Source organism: Phyllobates terribilis, unplaced genomic scaffold (assembly GCF_046119375.1).
Source record: "Phyllobates terribilis strain yellow unplaced genomic scaffold, ASM4611937v1 Scaffold_7__3_contigs__length_470593459, whole genome shotgun sequence".
Taxonomy (NCBI): domain Eukaryota; kingdom Metazoa; phylum Chordata; class Amphibia; order Anura; family Dendrobatidae; genus Phyllobates; species Phyllobates terribilis.
Genome location: NW_027362767.1, coordinates 189,744,402 through 189,762,855, shown reverse-complemented (window position 1 = coordinate 189,762,855; position 18,454 = coordinate 189,744,402). Strand labels below are relative to the sequence as shown.

The following is an 18,454-nucleotide window of genomic DNA, read 5'->3' as shown; positions in this document are numbered from 1 at the left end:
GAAACTCCCCAGATCTTAATCCCATTGAGAACTTGTGGTCAATCATCAAGAGACGGGTGGACAAACAAAAACCAACAAGTTCTGGCAAAATGCAAGCATTGATTATGCAAGAATGGACTGCTATCATTCAGGATTTGGTCCAAAAGTTGATTGAGAGCATGCCAGGGAGAATTACAGAGGTCTTGAAGAAGAAGGGGCAACACTGCAAATATTGACTTGCTGCATTAACTCATTCTAACTGTCAATATAACCTATTGGTCCTCATAATATGGTTGCAATTATATTTCTGTATGTGATAGAAACATCAGACAAACACTAATAAAAACCAGAGGCCAGCAGATCATGTGAAAATAGAATTTTGGTGTCATTCTCAAAACTTTTGGCCATGACTATAGTATTGCCTGATCCGCTCATCTCTGGTTCCAATAATCCCTCAGCTGTGCTGAGACGCGCAGGTTCCCTCTAGGCCCGGCAGCAGAATACAGGCTGCCCTCTATATGTCTGTAAGGTGCGGTCTGAGGAATCGCGGATTATTTAAAATCCCCTGCAAAATATTCCCAAAATATTTCTACAGGTAAAATATTGAGGATTATAACAGAATGGTTCTTTATTCAGTTCACTAATATATATAAAGGTGTTTCTCAGGAAAATCTCACTACTGTACTGATATACGTGAGACCTTTAACTCCGCAAATCCAGGCAAGGTGCGAGTGCCCGATGCTACCTGCAATTCCATTACTGGGTGATGTAAAGCTTTCCTGCTGTAAGGGGAGGAGAGAGGAAAGGAAGAGTATAGCGGGGAGGCAGAGGCAAGCAGCAGACCGCATCTCCAACTCTGCTCACATCAGCATCACTAAGGCACATCCCTGCGGCAGAGGCGAAAACAGACAGGGAAGAATAAGTATAAGACCATCCATAGGGGAGAGGAGAGATGAGGCAGGCGAGCACGGACGGCCCAGCGTAGGGACAATGATGTGAGGGGCATTAGTGATGCGTGCGCTCTGCTGTGCAGATAGAGGGGCCGGGAGGAGGGGGCAGCATGCAGTGCTGATGTGAGGAGGGGGCAGCATGCAGTGCTGATGTGAGGAGGGGGCAGCATGCAGTGCTGATGTGAGGAGGGGGCAGCACACGTCTGTACAGAGGAGGCGGTGAGATAACCGTACCACATACACAGGGCAGTGTGAATGGACCTCTGCTGGTGGCCTGTCCTCTGTACAGCAAGGCCACAGCAAGGTGCAAGGAAGAAGCCGAGGGCCACCAGCCGGGGCTGAGACAGCGGGTGTGAGACCGGGCAGGTGGCTGTCACAAGGTGAAACGTGACTGACAAGTCAAACATATGGATGGCGAAGCTCAGCGCAGGGAATAGCAGAAAATAAAGACGACAGGAAGGCAGACATAATGGGCGAGAGGGAGAGGGCGAAAGGAAGGTAAAGAACGTGACACAGAAAAGAGATAGAGGGAAAAGCGATTGGAGGGCAGGAAAGAGCGGAGAGGGAGGGAGAGATGGTGAAGCCTGCAGACAGACAGAGGTGATGTCAATACCTGGAGGGAGAGCGAGAGAGTGAAGAAGACGAGGAAGGAGAGGACCAGATCCTGCTGCAGAATGATGGGGAACTCACCGCAAAAACAGAGGAGCAAGAAGCAGCAGCAGCAGCACAGAATGCAGCCGGCAACAGGTAACGTCTCCTCCATGTTGTGTATCCCCACCCTACACCCCGTGTGGGCACCACCAGGGGATTATATAGACGCTTGTGTGGGAAGAGATTGTAAATATGTCATATGTGTGAACATCTGATACCATAACAGGCTGCATCTCCTCCACATCTCATCCCCTAATAATGTGCCAGGCGGGTGTGGGGCCATCTGCGGAGACGCTAGGTGTCATCTGCGGAGACCCCAGGTGCCCACCTCCAGCTCTATCACCCCCATTCTTTCCCTCTAAACACTAAAGAGAAACTTCTGGGTTACAGAGCGTCAGATTATATCATTTCGCTTGGCGATTCGTAAGTTAGCCAAAATGTGTGATTCATTGCATTGTGGCCAGAGAAAATCCAAGTACAGCAAACTAAAGTGCAACTAATCCGAGGAGATACTGCATGAAGGGAAACTGAAAATGGTCAATTGATTACAACATAGGTAAAGAAATTTCTGTTACCGATTATACAGTGTATCTCTAAGGGCGGCTTCACACGTCCAGATATTTCCAGTACCGGAAAAACTTGTATCAGAGATATCCGTGTCTGTGTGTCCGTGTTCCTCTTGAGTGGCACACGTGTGGCAACTATGTGCCACATCAAGAGCACACGGCCCGGCGCCTGGGACTCAGCGGTACAGTTTGCGCCGTTTCCAAGTGCAAAGTGCTGAACGCTGCCATCATCATTGTCCCTTGCTCGCGCTGTGATCAGCATGAGCAAGGGACACTATTGGGAGTAGTAGTCTGCTCCCACAGTGTCTATATGTAAAAATAAGAATAAAATCCTTATACTTACCTGTCTGGAGATGTCCCCCGCTGTAATCCTCTGACCGCTGATGCCGAGGAGCCGGGGAGAATGAGGCACTCCAGCAAGAGGGCCCCGAAGCTGCACTGAGCTCAGGAGCGGTGTCCTGTCACTCAGTGAGCTCTGCTCACTGCAGGGCCCGCTTGCTGGAGCAGCTCATTTCCCCAAGCTCCTCGGCGTCAGCGATCAAAGGATTACGGCGGGGGATATTTAGGACAGGGGAGTATAAGGATTTTATTATTGTATTCTTATTTTTTTCTTTTTAAATCAAATATTTTTTTATTGTTAAAACTTTTTTTGTAACACAACAGCGAAACAAATAAAACAACCCAACCAAAGAAGGGACCCAGTCCCTATTCTGTCCCTCCCCCCCACAACATATTGCCCTATTTTATTCTTATTTTTACACAAGGACACTGTGGGACCAGATACTACTACTCCTAACATTGTCCCCTGCTCGCACTGATCACAATGCAAGCAAGGGACAAGGATGAGGGCAGCGTTCAGCACCCGGCGCATGGGAACAGCGCAAACTGTACACTGATTCCCAGGCACCAGTATAGGTCACACTGATCACACATGGATGTCATCCGTGTCTGTTCAGCCTGAGACATTTTGTGGACCGTGCATCCGTAAAAAATGTCAGCGTGTGGAGCACATGGACACACGGTCCGTGGAAACCGTGGGTCTGCGTGTGTCAATGTCTCCAGTATGTGTGGAAACTGTCACAGCACGTTCCGGAAATACTGACATGTGAAAGAGGCTTAAGGCTAAGCGCACACGAACGTATAAAAAGTCCTACGTCTTTCATCCAGAGAACAGGGCGATTTTCCATCTGCACAGTCATCCGTATGCCATTGGTTATAGACATTGCAGCAAGTAACACTTACAAGAACTAATACAGTCTCCTCTGTGAAAGAACTGCAATGTATCCATAAGAATCTGAATGGATGAGCCTTATCTGAAATACGGAGATGACTAATGAGCGCTGCAGTTTTTTTTTTTTTTTAAACAAAGCGTCATCTGAACAGCCCGACTGAATAACAATTGTCCGTGCGCTGTCAGTCTTTTTCACGGACAGCACTAGGTGTATGTGAACTTTGCTAAACTTTGTAGATCCAGTCTGTACGAGAAGGCTCCATGGAAGCAGTAAGACGCCGTGGCGGCCTCTCTTACAAGCTCTGATACGGACACTCTCCCCTTACCCCTCGCTTGGCAAAAAACCCCAAACAACAGAAGCTAAAAGAGTAATCAAAAACTGCTCTTTCTGAATGTCTGAATGTGGTCCAATATTGTAGCTGTGCTATGAAACGTTTGCACATTCTGTAGATCCATTGCTTCATTCTATATCTGTCTGCCATGGGTCCATTACTGCACAATATTGTCCGAGCCGACCATCTATATACAGGAGGGCATCAATTCTTATAGGATTGTCTGTAACAAAAGGTGATTGTCTCCAATTAGCTTCAGACAGCCGTCTTCTGCTGGACCTGTCAGCCCTATTAAGGAATCTGATCAAAATATCTTCCCCTCCGAAAACCCCCTGAAAAAGAGCTAACTAAACGCTCAAAACAAGAACATATGCATTGCTATGCAGACTTGCTATTCATATGTTAAAGGGGTTTTCCCACGAATAAAAGTACATTTTTATCAATAGATTTTGGAATAATAATAACTTCCACAATTGGATGTGATTAAATAAAATGTTCCCGTGCTGAGATAATCTTATAAATGTCCCCTGCTGTGTACTGTGTAATGGCCGTGTCTGACCGTACAGGGACATGGTCTGATCATACCACATCTCCTGGGCAGGGGAGGAAGCAAAAGAGTATACAGACATTACATCAGGGGAGGAAGCAAAAGAGTATACAGACATTACAGCAGGGGAGGATGCAGGAGAGTATACAGACATTACAGCAGGGGAGGAAGCAGGAGAGTATACAGACATTACAGCAGGGGAGGACGCAGGAGAGTATACAGACATTACAGCAGGGGAGGAAGCAGGAGAGTATACAGACATTACAGCAGGAGAGTATACAGATATTACAGCAGGAGAGGACACAGGAGAGTATACAGACATTACAGCAGGAGAGGACACAGGAGAGTATACAGACATTACAGCAGGAGAGGACGCAGGAGAATATACAGATAGGACAGCGGGGGAGGGCGCAGGAGAGTATACAGATAGGACAGCAGGGGAGGGCGCAGGAGAGTATACAGACATTACAGCAGGAGAGGACGCAGGAGAGTATACAGACATTAGAGCAGGAGAGGGTGCAGGAGAGTATACAGACATTACAGCAGGAGAGGGCGCAGGAGAGTATACAGACATTACAGCAGGAGAGGACGCAGGAGAGTATACAGACATTACAGCAGGGGAGGACGCAGGAGAGTACATGTCTGTATACTCTCCTGCGTCCTCCCCTGCTGTAATGTCTGTATACTCTCCTGCGTCCTCCCCTGCTGTAATGTCTGTATACTCTCCTGCATCCTCCCCTGCTGTAATGTCTGTATACTCTCCTGCGTCCTCTCCTGCTGTAATATATGTATACTCTCCTGCGTCCTCCCCTGCTGTAATGTCTGTATACTCTCCTGCGTCCTCCCCTGCTGTAATGTCTGTATACTCTCCTGCGTCCTCCCCTGCTGTAATGTCTGTATACTCTCCTGCGTCCTCCCCTGCTGTAATGTCTGTATACTCTCCTGCGTCCTCCCCTGCTGTAATGTCTGTATACTCTCCTGCGTCCTCCCCTGCTGTAATGTCTGTATACTCTCCTGCGTCCTCCCCTGCTGTAATGTCTGTATACTCTCCTGCGTCCTCCCCTGCTGTAATGTCTGTATACTCTCCTGCGTCCTCCCCTGCTGTAATGTCTGTATACTCTCCTGCGTCCTCCCCTGCTGTAATGTCTGTATACTCTCCTGCGTCCTCCCCTGCTGTAATGTCTGTATACTCTCCTGCGTCCTCCCCTGCTGTAATGTCTGTATACTCTCCTGCGTCCTCCCCTGCTGTAATGTCTGTATACTCTCCTGCTTCCTCCCTGGCTGTAAAATGTCTGGAAAACTGGGGCCACTGGGGCCTCCTGTAATACTGGGGCCACAGGGGCCTCCTGTAGTACTGGGGCCACTGGGGCCTCCTGTAGTACTGGGGCCTCCTCTAATACTGGGGCCTTCGCTAATACTGGGGCCTCCGCTAATACTGGGGCCACTGGGACCTCCTCTAATACTGGGGCCTCCTCTAATACTGGGGCCACTGGAGCCTCCTCTAATACTGGGGCCTCCTCTAATACTGGGGCCACTGGGACTTCTTCTAATACTGGGGCCACTGGAGCCTCCTCTAATACTGGGGCCACTGAGGCCTCCTCTAATACTGGGGCCACTGGAGCCTCTAATACTGGGGCCTCCGCTAATACTGGGGCCACTGGAGCCTCCTCTAATACTGGGGCCACTGGGACATCCTCTAATACTGGGGCTTCTGCTAATGCTGGGGTCTCCTCTAATACTGGGGCCACTGGGGTCTCCTCTAATACTGGGGCCACTGGGACATCCTCTAATACTGGGGCCACTGGAGCCTCCTCTAATACTGGGGCCTCCGCTAATACTGGGGCCACTGGAGCCTCCTCTAATACTGGGGCCACTGGGACATCCTCTAATACTGGGGCCACTGGGGTCTCCTCTAATACTGGGGCCACTGGAGCCTCCTCTAATACTGGGGCTTCTGCTAATACTGGGGCCACTGGGGTCTCCTCTAATACTGAGGCCTCCGCTAATACTGGGGCCACTAGCAACTTGACTATATGTTAAAAATGTGACATTGCAATGAACAAGGACAACAATGGTATAGTTTCTATAGGCACTGTCACCTCCTGTCACTCCTTATTGGTGAATTGGTCTCGTTTTCTAGCCATGCCTGTAGATCTTATATTTCTGTTTTCAAACATCAAATCCTCCCACCCAACCCCCATTCTCAGCTCAGTGTGCACGTTTTCAATGGCATAGAAGGGCACATCGGGGAACAGTGGGCACATCGGGCACACAAACTAAACGGTTTCTTACATTGATCATCATCATAACAAAGATCTGAAAGTCTGCGAGTTCAAGGGGATGTCCAGACTGAAGTGAAAAGTCTGCAGTCACTCTATGTAGCTGCAGACGGCTGAACTGTGACAGTGTGCCGTGTGCCCACTCTCACGATTCCCAATGCGGCTGGGCTGTCAGGTGACCATATATATGCTATTTGCTCACTTGTGGTCCTGTGCTAACTAGTCTCATCCTGCTTCTCACAATTCTGTTCTATTGGGAAGCTGGATGAGTCTAGTCGGCATGTGACCGCAAGTATATATGGTTCAGTGACCGCCACCGCACAAGGAATACAGGAAAGTGTGGCAGTCTTCAGTTACATAGAGTGACTGAAGACATGTAGTTTCAGGCTGGAACACCCCTTTAAGATGAAGAAGCACATTGGTTTACAGCGTGCGGTGCCCGTCTTGTTGTTAGTTGGCACACAGCTCATTAATGCCATTCACTGAAGTGTCTTCTGGTGATCGGCTTTACTTTACCTCCATTAAAGTGTCATCTCCTGAGGATCCGGGGTAGTCTGGGTGGGATTACCCAATTTAAGGTTCCCCTTACAACGTGTGCTCATGTGTTCTTAATGTGCAGAAGGTAGAGCCGCTGCTAGACTCCTCTGAGGACAAGTATCCAGTGTTTAACCTGCCCGTCCTCATCTATAAGGATGGGGGAGACTGGGCGGCTTCCATGCACATCAGAAGGTCTGTGGCAGGATGAATTTAGTGGTTTCTGACCACTAGGAATCTTTATTCCCACCATCATTCCTCAGGAGGGCATTGCTCCCCGGCTTCTGCTCGCTGGGGTGTCGGGCTTCTGCTTGATTGACAGTTGGGGTCTGCAGCATTATTGCCCACTGGCCAGAACTGGGTGTTCTTCAGAGTTGCAAGCAGGGGCAGCTTTGCGTCAGCAGCATCTGGGAGTGCAGTTACACTAAGGCTGGTTTCACACGTCCGGATATTTACGGTACCGGAAAAACCCGTACCGGAGATATCCATGTCCCGTGTGTCCATGTGTATCACACGTGTGCAGTCTGTATGCCGCATCAGGATCATAAGGACCGGCGTCTGGTAATCAGTGTACAGTTAGTGCTGTTCCCAAGCGCCGGGTGCTGAACACTGCTCTCATCATTATGCTGTGATCAGCACCAGCAGGGACAATGATGATGGTAGTAGTGTCTGCTCCCGCAGTGTCCTGGTGTAAAAATAAGAATAAAATAATAATATCCTTATACTCACCTGTCCTAAGTGTCGCCCACTGTATATCCTCTGACCGCTGATGCCGAGGAGCTGGGGAGAATGAGCCGCTTCAGTGAGCGAACTGCGCTGAGCTCAGGAGCAGTGTCCTGTCACTCACTGAGCTTAGCTCCGGAGTGGCTCATTTTCCTCGGCTCCTCGGCATCAGCGGTCAGAGGATTACAGTGGGGGACATCTCTGGACACGTGAGTATATGGATTTTATTATTTTAATTCTTATTTTTACACAGGGACACTGCGGGAGCAGACACTACTACCCTCATCATTGTCCCTACTGGTGCTGATCGCAGCGCGAGCAAGGAATAATGATGAGAGCAGTGTTCAGCACCCGGCGCTTGGGAACAGCACTAACTGTACACTGATTCCCAGGCGCCGGTATGTGTCACACTGATCACACACCGATGTCATCCGTGTGGGATGTTTTGCGGACTGTGCATCTGCAAAAAAACGGACATATCAGCGTGTGGAGCACATGGACACACGGACCGTGGAAACACTGACATGTGCGCAGACCCAATTCATTTGAATGTGTCTACATGTGTCAGTGTCCGGTCCATGTGGAAACTGTCACCACATATACCGTACACACTGACGTTGTGAGAGAGGCCTAAAGCTGGCTGCAGCCGAGCTCTATAGAAGAGAGTGTGCTCAGAGCTGTGCTCCTCCCTTGAGAGCCCGGCCACTACTGCTAGACGGTAGAGGTGGCCAGTAACCTAGGCAATGAGTAGTCTAGTCAATGCAGTAGGACAGATGATTTTTGATAACAAATAAATTGAAACATTGTTTTTACAATTTGCCTCTAATGAGCGCTGATCAACAATCTCGACACACAAGTCTCAAAAAAATATCAGATTTTTTACACCTTGTAAATTGTGGTTGAGGCAAGTTGTAGGTCACAGCATTAAAGGGAATCTGTCAGCAGGATGTAGCCACCAAATCTGAGAGCAGCGTGATGTAGAGACAGAGCCCCTATTTCCAACAATGTCACTTACTTGTAATACTAAGCAAATACTTAGTATTAGAAGAATAATGGGCCTCATGCAATGCTCCATACAAAATAATGGACCCCATATAATGCTCCATACAGAATAAAGAGCCCCATATAATGCTCCATACAGAATAATGGACCCCATATAATGCTCCATATAGAATAATGGATCCCATATATGCTCCGTACAGAATAGTGGACTCCATATAATAATAATAATAATAATAATAATAATAATCTTTATTTATATAGCGCCAACATATTCCGCAGTGCTTTATAATTCAGATAATTTACAGACATTATCGGCACTGTCCCCATTGGGGCTCACAATCTACATTTCCTTTCAGTATGTCTTTGAAATGTGTGAGGAAACCGGAGAACCCGGAGGAAACCCACGCAAACACGGGGAGAACATACAAACTCCTTGCAGATGTTGTCCTTGGTGGGATATATAATGTACCGTTGTGCTCAAAAGTTCACACACCCCGGCAGAACCCCTTCCCTCCTGGCCCCGTCTCAGAGAACACGAATGACAACAAAAAAAACCTTCCTCCACTCATGGCCACCGGTTAGGAGAAGCCATCCACTGCCAAACTACCGTGATCTCTCCCTCCAAATCCCAATGACAACCAAAAACATCCAAAAGACCCCGATCAAAAGCCCACAAACCCCAGTTGTTAATACCGTGTATTGCCCCCTCTAACATCAATGACAGCTTGAAATCTTTTGTGGTAGTTGTGGATGAGGCTCATTATTTTCTCAGATGGTAAAGCTGCCCATTCTTCTTGGCAAAAAGCCTCCAGTTCCTGTAAATTCCTGGGCTGTCTAGCATGAACTGCGCGCTTGAGATCTCCCCAGAATGGCTCAATGATATTGAGGTCAGGAGACTGAGATGGCCACTCCAGAACCTTCACTTTGTTCTGCTGTAGCCAATGACAGGTCGACTTGGCCTTGTGTTTTGGATCGTTGTCATCTTGGAACGTCCAAGTACATCCCATGCGCAGCTTCCGGGCTGATGAGTGCAAATTTGCCTCCAGTATTTGCTGATAACGTGCTGCATTCATCTTTAGTTCAACTTTTACCAAGTTTCCTGTGCCTTTGTAGCTCACATATCCCCAAAACATCAGCAATCCACCTCCATGCTTTACTGTAGGAATGGTGTTCCTTTCAGCATAGGCCTTGTTGACCTTTCTCCAAATGTAACGTTTATGGTTGTGGCCAAAAAGTTTAATTTTGGTTTCATCACTCCAAATTACCTTGCTCCAGAAGTTTTGAGACTTGTCTCTGTGCGGTTTGGCATATTGTAAGCAAGATACTTTGTGGCATTTGCCCAGTAATGGCTTTCTTCTGGCGACTCGACCATGCTGCCCATTTTTCTTCAAGTGCCTCCTTATTGTGCATCTTGAAACAGCCACACCGCTAGTTCTCAGAGAGTCCTGAATTTCAGCTGATGTTATTTGTGGGTTTTTCTCTGAATCCCGAACAAATTTTCTGGCAGTTGTGGCCGAAATTTTTGTTGGTCTACCTGACCGTGGTTTGGTTTTTACAGAGCCCCTGATTTTCCATTTGTTAATCACAGTTTGAACGCTGCTGACTGGCATCATCAATTCCTTGGATATCTTTTTGTATCCCTTTCCTGTATTATAGAGTTCAACTACCTTTTTCCGTAGATCCGTTAACAATTCTTTTGCTTTCCCCATGACTCACAATCCAGAAACGTCAGTGGCTGGATGAAAGATGCAAGAGTCTGTCTGGATCCCAGAAACTTACTCAGCTTTTATGCACACACACTGATTACTAGCAAACAGGTCACAGGTGAGGATGTTACCTTTAGTAGCCATTCAAACCCATTTGTGTCAAATTATGTGCATGTTATCAGGCCAAAATCACCAGGGTATGTGAACTTTTGATCAGGGTCACCCAGATTCAAACAGAGAAAACACAATAGCGCCACAACAAATGGCTTCACCCAAACAACAACCACGAGGGGAGAAAAAGTCCCCCTGTCACCATTCTCCGAAACGAGGCCAAGAAAGGAAAAACTCCGTCGGGGCATGCAAACTCCTGAGCACAACAGTACATATACATATATACACACACACACACAGTGTAATGAAGTGGAAACCTGTATGGAAAGTTTTAGGAGAAACTCAAAAGATTTCACACGTTTGCCAGTTTAGATCAAATCAGAGAGTTGATAGGAGACAAGGGCACACAGTGTCAGGACAGTGTCAGTGTGCGGGCTTGTCTGCTCTCAGGTGCCCAGTCACAAGTCTTTATTACAACCATAGAGATATGAAAAGGGGGTGACTGCACAGGCTTTACATCACCCACCGGAGAAGATATTTTAATTGGGGAAAGAAAGTATTTTAATTGGGAATAACAGAGTCGTCCTTGAATTCTGGCTGTATTCAGCTTTCCTATGCCTTCTGTAAGAGAGAAAGCTTACAGTGAGGCGTGAGTCAGTGACGCGCGGGGAAACCCACCCACAGCCCAGCACCCACCGCGGGGACGTGACTTCAGCGGAAGCCAGAGCCGGCTGCAGCCGGGGGTCAAGTGATGCCTGTGAGCGGTCAGCAATAGCGCCCCCCACAGGCAATAAAGTATAACCAAGGGATTTACAAAAAACACTTCTCTCCACAGGTTGAATACATTGGGGGCATTTTAAAAAGTAGTGGACAACTCCTTTAACACTAAGACACCTCTATATCAAAGACATCGCCCTGTGTTATTGCTTTCATGAATAACACTTATACAGCGAATTTAAAAAAATATTAAGTTATCAAAGATATATAAATTGTCAATAATAATCAAAGCAAAGCATTAATATTTACTCCATACACAATAATGGACCCCGTATTATGCTCCATACAGAATAATAGGCCTCATATAATGCTCCATATAGAAAAAATAGCTATATATAATGCTCCATACAGAATAATGGACCCCATATAATGCTCCATATACAATAATGGGCCCCATATAATGCTCCATATACAGTAATGGGCCCCATATAATGCTCCATACAGAATAATGGGCCCCATATAATGCTCCATACAGAATAATGGACCCCATATAATGCGCCATACAGAATAATGGGACCCATATAATGCTCCATACAGAATAATGGACCCCATATAATGCTCCATATACAATAATGGGCCCCATATAATGCTCCATACAGAATAATGGACCCCATGTAATGCTCCATACCGAATAATGGACCCCATGTAATGCTACATACAGAATAATGGGCCCCATATAATGCTCCATAAGGAATAATGGACCCCATATAATGCTCCATACAGAATAATGGACCCCATATAATGCTCCATACAGAATAATGGACCCCATATAATGCTCCATACAGAATAATGGACCCCATATAATGCTCCATACAGAATAATGGACCCCATGTAATGCTCCATACGAATAATGGACCCCATATAATGTTCCATACAGTATAATGGGCCCCATATAATGCTCCAAAAAGAATAATAGACCCATATAATGCTCCATACATAAAAAATAAATAATCAAATACTTACATCTCCTCATTCCCCGTTGTCCACAGGTCCTGTCTGTTTAGCGTCTTCTGACTCTGCACTGCTCAGCAGAGGGCGCTGTAGTGATTTCATCTGCCCTGATACGTCACACAGTGTCAGTAGACGCAGAAGAGATCAGAGCTGCTGACGAACAAGGAGAGGTGAGTATTTCTAACAGTTTAAAGCACAAACTGCACTGGCACTGTGTGTCCCCCGACCCATGGGCCCCATAGTTTGCTGCTGGGACATTGCTAGTATATATGTAATATGCACTTAAAAGCTACACTTCAGAAGATGCACACATACACGACGGAGCATGTATAGATACACAGTCATAGCCAAAAGTGTTGGCATCCTTGAAATTGTTCCAGAAAATGAAGTATTCCTCCCAGAACATTATCACAATTCCATATGTTTTGTTATACACGTTTATTTCCTTTGTGTGTCTTGGAACAACAGAAAAAAAGGCAAATTGAACATAATTTCACACAAACAAATGGGCCCGCCAAAATTGTTGGCACCCTCAACTTAATATTTGCTTGCACCCTTTGGAATAAATAACAGCAATCAATCGCTTCCTATAACCATCAGCTTCTTCCACCTCTCAGCTGGGATCTTGGACTCTTCTTACAATCTGCTCCGGGTCTCTCATATGTGAAGACGTCTTCTCCCAACAGTAATTGTAAGATCTCTCCACTGGTGATCAATGGGATTTAGATCCGGACTCATTGCAGCCACTTCAGGACTCTCCAGCGCTTTGTTTCCATCCATTTCTGGGGCTTCTTGAAGTATGTTTGGGGTCATTATCCTGCTGGAAGACCCATGACCTAGGATGCAAAACCAACTTTTTGACACTGGGCACTACACAGGGACCAAAATGCATTGGTAATCTTCAGATTTCATGATGCCTTGTGCACAGTCAAGGCACCCAGTGCCAGAGGCAGCAAAACAACTTCAAAACATCTTTGACCCTCCACCATATCTGACTGTAGGTACTGTGTTCTTTTCTTTATAGGCCTCTTTCCGTTTTCGATAAACAGTAGAATGATGTGCTTTACCAAAAAACTCTATCCTGGTCTCATCTGTCTACAAGACGCTTCCACAGAAGGATTTTGGCTTACTCACGTACATTTTCGCAAACGGCAGTGTAGCTTTTTTATGTATCTGTGTCAGCAGTGGGGTCCTCCTGGGTCTCCTGATATAGCGTTTCATTTCATTCACATGTCGACCGATAGTTTGTGCTGACACTGATGCACCCTGAGCCTGCAGGACAGCTTGAATTTGTTTAGACCTTGATTGGTGCTGCTTATCCACCATCTGGACTATCCTTTGTTGTAACCTTTCATCAGATTTTCTCTCCTGTCCACGTCCAGGGAGATTATCTACAGTGCCATGGGTTGTAACCTTCTTGATTATGTTGTGCATCGTGGACAAAGGAACATCAAGATCTCTGGAGATGGCCTTGTAACCTTGATATTGTTGATATTGTTCAACAATGTTGGTTCTCAAGTTCTTAGACAGTTCTCTTCTCCTCTTTCTGTTCTCCATGCTTAGTGTGGCACACACAGGCACATAATGCAAAGATTGCATTGTCTTTCCCCCTTTTTAACTGGTTTCAGGTGTGATTTTCATATTGCCCATACATGTTACTTGCCACAGGTGATTCTGAACGAGCTTCACTATGCTTGAAACAATGTTGTTTACCCACAATTTTAGAAAGGTGCCAACAATTTTGTTCGGCCTATTTTTGTGGTTTTGTCCAATTTGCCTTTTTTTCTATTTTTTTTGTGTTGTTCCAATTCACACAAAGGAAATAAACATGTGTATAACAAAATGTGTGTAATTGTGAGAATGTTTTTGGAGAAATACTTCATTTTCTGGAACAATTTCAAGGGCCAAAACTTTCGTCCATGATTGTATAGAGAGTGTATAGAGAGATACCTGTCAGTCAAAGGGAGCGGGGTAGGGTGAAGCTGCTGGGAACCTCTTGGAATTCTCAGATTAGGTGGCAAAAACCTGGTGACAAATACACTTTATTAAGCTTAAAGGAAATGTCATGGCCATTTGCAGCACTCGCAGCAGTGATTTTGCTATGAATTGCTTTACTTCTTGTGAACGCCCTTTAGTTGTTTTGATCCTTTTGATGACTTTATGTGTAATGCAGAATTATCTAGTGTCAGTGTAGTAATAATATCACGTCCTGAGATGCGGCCCCGGCTTCCAGTGCTGCGGATTAGGTCACTGGATGGACGCGCTCCAAACTTTTGTTTACTTCTACTTTCTACCATGAGTGTAAACATATTGCTCAGTGTAACGCTGCAGCGTCCTCCGCCCTCCGAGTGGTGAGAAGCGTATTCTCATACACATTGTGACGCCCCAGCTGCCGTCCAGATGCTCAGCGCTATAACATCTAACATCTGTTCTACAGAGTAACACTATGTTCATCCATTGTGCAGGAGGATCGTAGCCCGGCTCTGAGGACAATGGTGCCGCAACGTATAAAGCTGCACACTATGTCCCACTCACCACAATGCCCCCAGCGCACCAGGGGCCGTACACTATGTCCCACTCACCACAATGCCCCCAGCGCACCAGGGGCCGCACACTATGTCCCACTCACCACAATGCCCCCAGCGCACCAGGGGCCGTACACTATGTCCCACTCACCACAATGCCCCCAGCGCACCAGGGGCCGTACACTATGTCCCACTCACCACAATGCCCCCAGCGCACCAGGGGCCGCACACTATGTCCCACTCACCACAATGCCCCCAGCGCACCAGGGGCCGCACACTATGTCACCGTCACCACAATGCCTCCAGCGCACCAGGGGCCGCACACTATGTCACCGTCACCACAATGCCTCCAGCGCACCAGGGGCCGCACACTATGTCACCGTCACCACAATGCCTCCAGCGCACCAGGGGCCGCACACTATGTCACCGTCACCACAATGCCTCCAGCGCACCAGGGGCCGCACACTATGTCACCGTCACCACAATGCCCCCAGCGAACCAGGGGCCGCACACTATGTCCCACTCACCACAATGCCCCCAGCGCACCAGGGGCCGTACACTATGTCACCACAATGCCCCCAGCGCACCAGGGGCCGCACACTATGTCACGCTCACCACAATGCCCCCAGCGAACCAGGGACCGTACACTATGTCACGCTCACCACAATGCCCCCAGCGAACCAGGGACCGTACACTATGTCACGCTCACCACAATGCCCCCAGCGCACCAGGGGCCACACACTATGTCACGCTCACCACAATGCCCCGAGCGAACCAGGGGCCGCACACTATGTCACGCTCACCACAATGCCCCCAGCACACCAGGGACCGTACACTATGTCACGCTCACCACAATGCCCCCAGCACACCAGGGGCCGTACACTATGTCCCACTCACCACAGCGCACCAGGGTCCATACACTATGTCCCACTCACCACAGCGAACCAGGGACCGTACACTATGTCACGCTCACCACAATGCCCCCAGCGAACCAGGGACCGTACACTATGTCACGCTCACCACAATGCCCCCAGCGAACCAGGGACCGTACACTATGTCACGCTCACCACAATGCCCCCAGCGAACCAGGGACCGTACACTATGTCACGCTCACCACAATGCCCCCAGCGAACCAGGGGCCGCACACTATGTCACCGTCACCACAATGCCCTCAGCGCACCAGGGGCCGCACACTATGTCCCACTCACCACAATGCCCCCAGCGCACCAGGGGCCGTACACTATGTCACCACAATGCCCCCAGCGCACCAGGGGCCGCACACTATGTCCCACTCACCACAATGCCCCCAGCGCACCAGGGGCCGCACACTATGTCACGCTCACCACAATGCCCCCAGCGCACCAGGGGCCGTACACTATGTCACCGTCACCACAATGCCCCCAGCGCACCAGGGGCCGCACACTATGTCACCGTCACCACAATGCCCCCAGCGCACCAGGGGCCGCACACTATGTCCCACTCACCACAGTGCCCCCAGCGCACCAGGGGCCGCACACTATGTCACGCTCACCACAATGCCCCCAGCGCACCAGGGGCCGTACACTATGTCCCACTCACCACAGTGCCCCCAGCGCACCAGGGGCCGCACACTATGTCACCGTCACCACAATGCCTCCAGCGCACCAGGGGCCGCACACTATGTCACCGTCACCACAATGCCTCCAGCGCACCAGGGGCCGCACACTATGTCACCGTCACCACAATGCCCCCAGCGAACCAGGGGCCGCACACTATGTCCCACTCACCACAATGCCCCCAGCGCACCAGGGGCCGTACACTATGTCACCACAATGCCCCCAGCGAACCAGGGGCCATACACTATGTCACCATCACCACAATGCCCCCAGTGCACCAGTGGCCGTACACTATGTCCCACTCACCACAGCGCACCAGGGGCCGTACACTATGACCGAGTCACCACAGTGCCCCCAGCGCACCAGGGGCCGTACACTATGTCCGACTCACCACAGTGCCCCCAGTGCACCAGGGGCCGCACACTATGTCACCGTCACCACAATGCCCCCAGCACTCCAGGGGCCGTACACTATGTCACCCTCACCACAATGCCCCCAGCACTCCAGGGGCCGTACACTATGTCACGCTCACCACAATGCCCCCAGCGAACCAGGGACCGTAAACTATGTCACGCTCACCACAATGCCCCCAGCGCACCAGGGGCCGCACACTATGTCCCACTCACCACAATGCCCCCAGCGCACCAGGGGCCGTACACTATGTCACCACAATGCCCCCAGCGCACCAGGGGCCATACACTATGTCACCATCACCACAATGCCCCCAGTGCACCAGTGGCCGTACACTATGTCCCACTCACCACAGCGCACCAGGGGCCGTACACTATGACCGAGTCACCACAGTGCCCCCAGCGCACCAGGGGCCGTACACTATGTCCGACTCACCACAGTGCCCCCAGTGCACCAGGGGCCGCACACTATGTCACCGTCACCACAATGCCCCCAGCACTCCAGGGGCCGTACACTATGTCACCCTCACCACAATGCCCCCAGCACTCCAGGGGCCGTACACTATGTCACGCTCACCACAATGCCCCCAGCGAACCAGGGACCGTAAACTATGTCACGCTCACCACAATGCCCCCAGCGCACCAGGGGCCGCACACTATGTCACGCTCACCACAATGCCCCCAGCACACCAGGAGCCGTACACTATGTCACGCTCACCACAATGCCCCCAGCACACCAGGGGCCGTACACTATGTCACGCTCACCACAATGCCCCCAGCGAACCAGGGACCGTACACTATGTCACGCTCACCACAATGCCCCCAGCGAACCAGGGACCGTACACTATGTCACGCTCACCACAATGCCCCCAGCGCACCAGGGGCCACACACTATGTCACGCTCACCACAATGCCCCGAGCGAACCAGGGGCCGCACACTATGTCACGCTCACCACAATGCCCCCAGCACACCAGGGACCGTACACTATGTCACGCTCACCACAATGCCCCCAGCACACCAGGGGCCGTACACTATGTCCCACTCACCACAGCGCACCAGGGTCCATACACTATGTCCCACTCACCACAGCGAACCAGGGACCGTACACTATGTCACGCTCACCACAATGCCCCCAGCGAACCAGGGACCGTACACTATGTCACGCTCACCACAATGCCCCCAGCGAACCAGGGACCGTACACTATGTCACGCTCACCACAATGCCCCCAGCGAACCAGGGACCGTACACTATGTCACGCTCACCACAATGCCCCCAGCGCACCAGGGGCCGCACACTATGTCACCGTCACCACAATGCCCTCAGCGCACCAGGGGCCGCACACTATGTCCGACTCACCACAATGCCCCCAGCACACCAGGGGCCGCACACTATGTCCGACTCACCACAATGCCCCCAGTGAACATATAGAATCAAAATGGGGGCCGTACACGAATATGAACAGCGCGCCGCTGCTAGTAGGTGGCAGAGGCATCGCAGCTTAATATTAAGAAGGAACTGATCCATTGACAATGCTGGAACCTATAGGATCAAAATGTTTTCTACCTCAGGACAATACCTGAGAA

General features: G+C 49.4%; 1 protein-coding gene across 3 annotated transcripts in view; it reads left to right on the top strand.

The window, feature by feature from the left end:
* NHSL2 (NHS like 2) overlaps nt 1-18,454 on the top strand; it is a 521,573-nt gene that overhangs the window by 214,957 nt on the left and 288,162 nt on the right. The window contains exon 1 of one of the 3 annotated variants that reach the window (XM_073639615.1): nt 756-1,676. The exons of the other annotated variants lie outside the window; for them this stretch is intronic. Coding sequence (XP_073495716.1) covers nt 1,604-1,676 — 73 coding nt within the window. The 5' untranslated portion in view covers nt 756-1,603. Of the gene's footprint in view, nt 1-755; nt 1,677-18,454 lie in introns of those variants that run through there. 3 annotated transcript variants of the gene reach the window in all.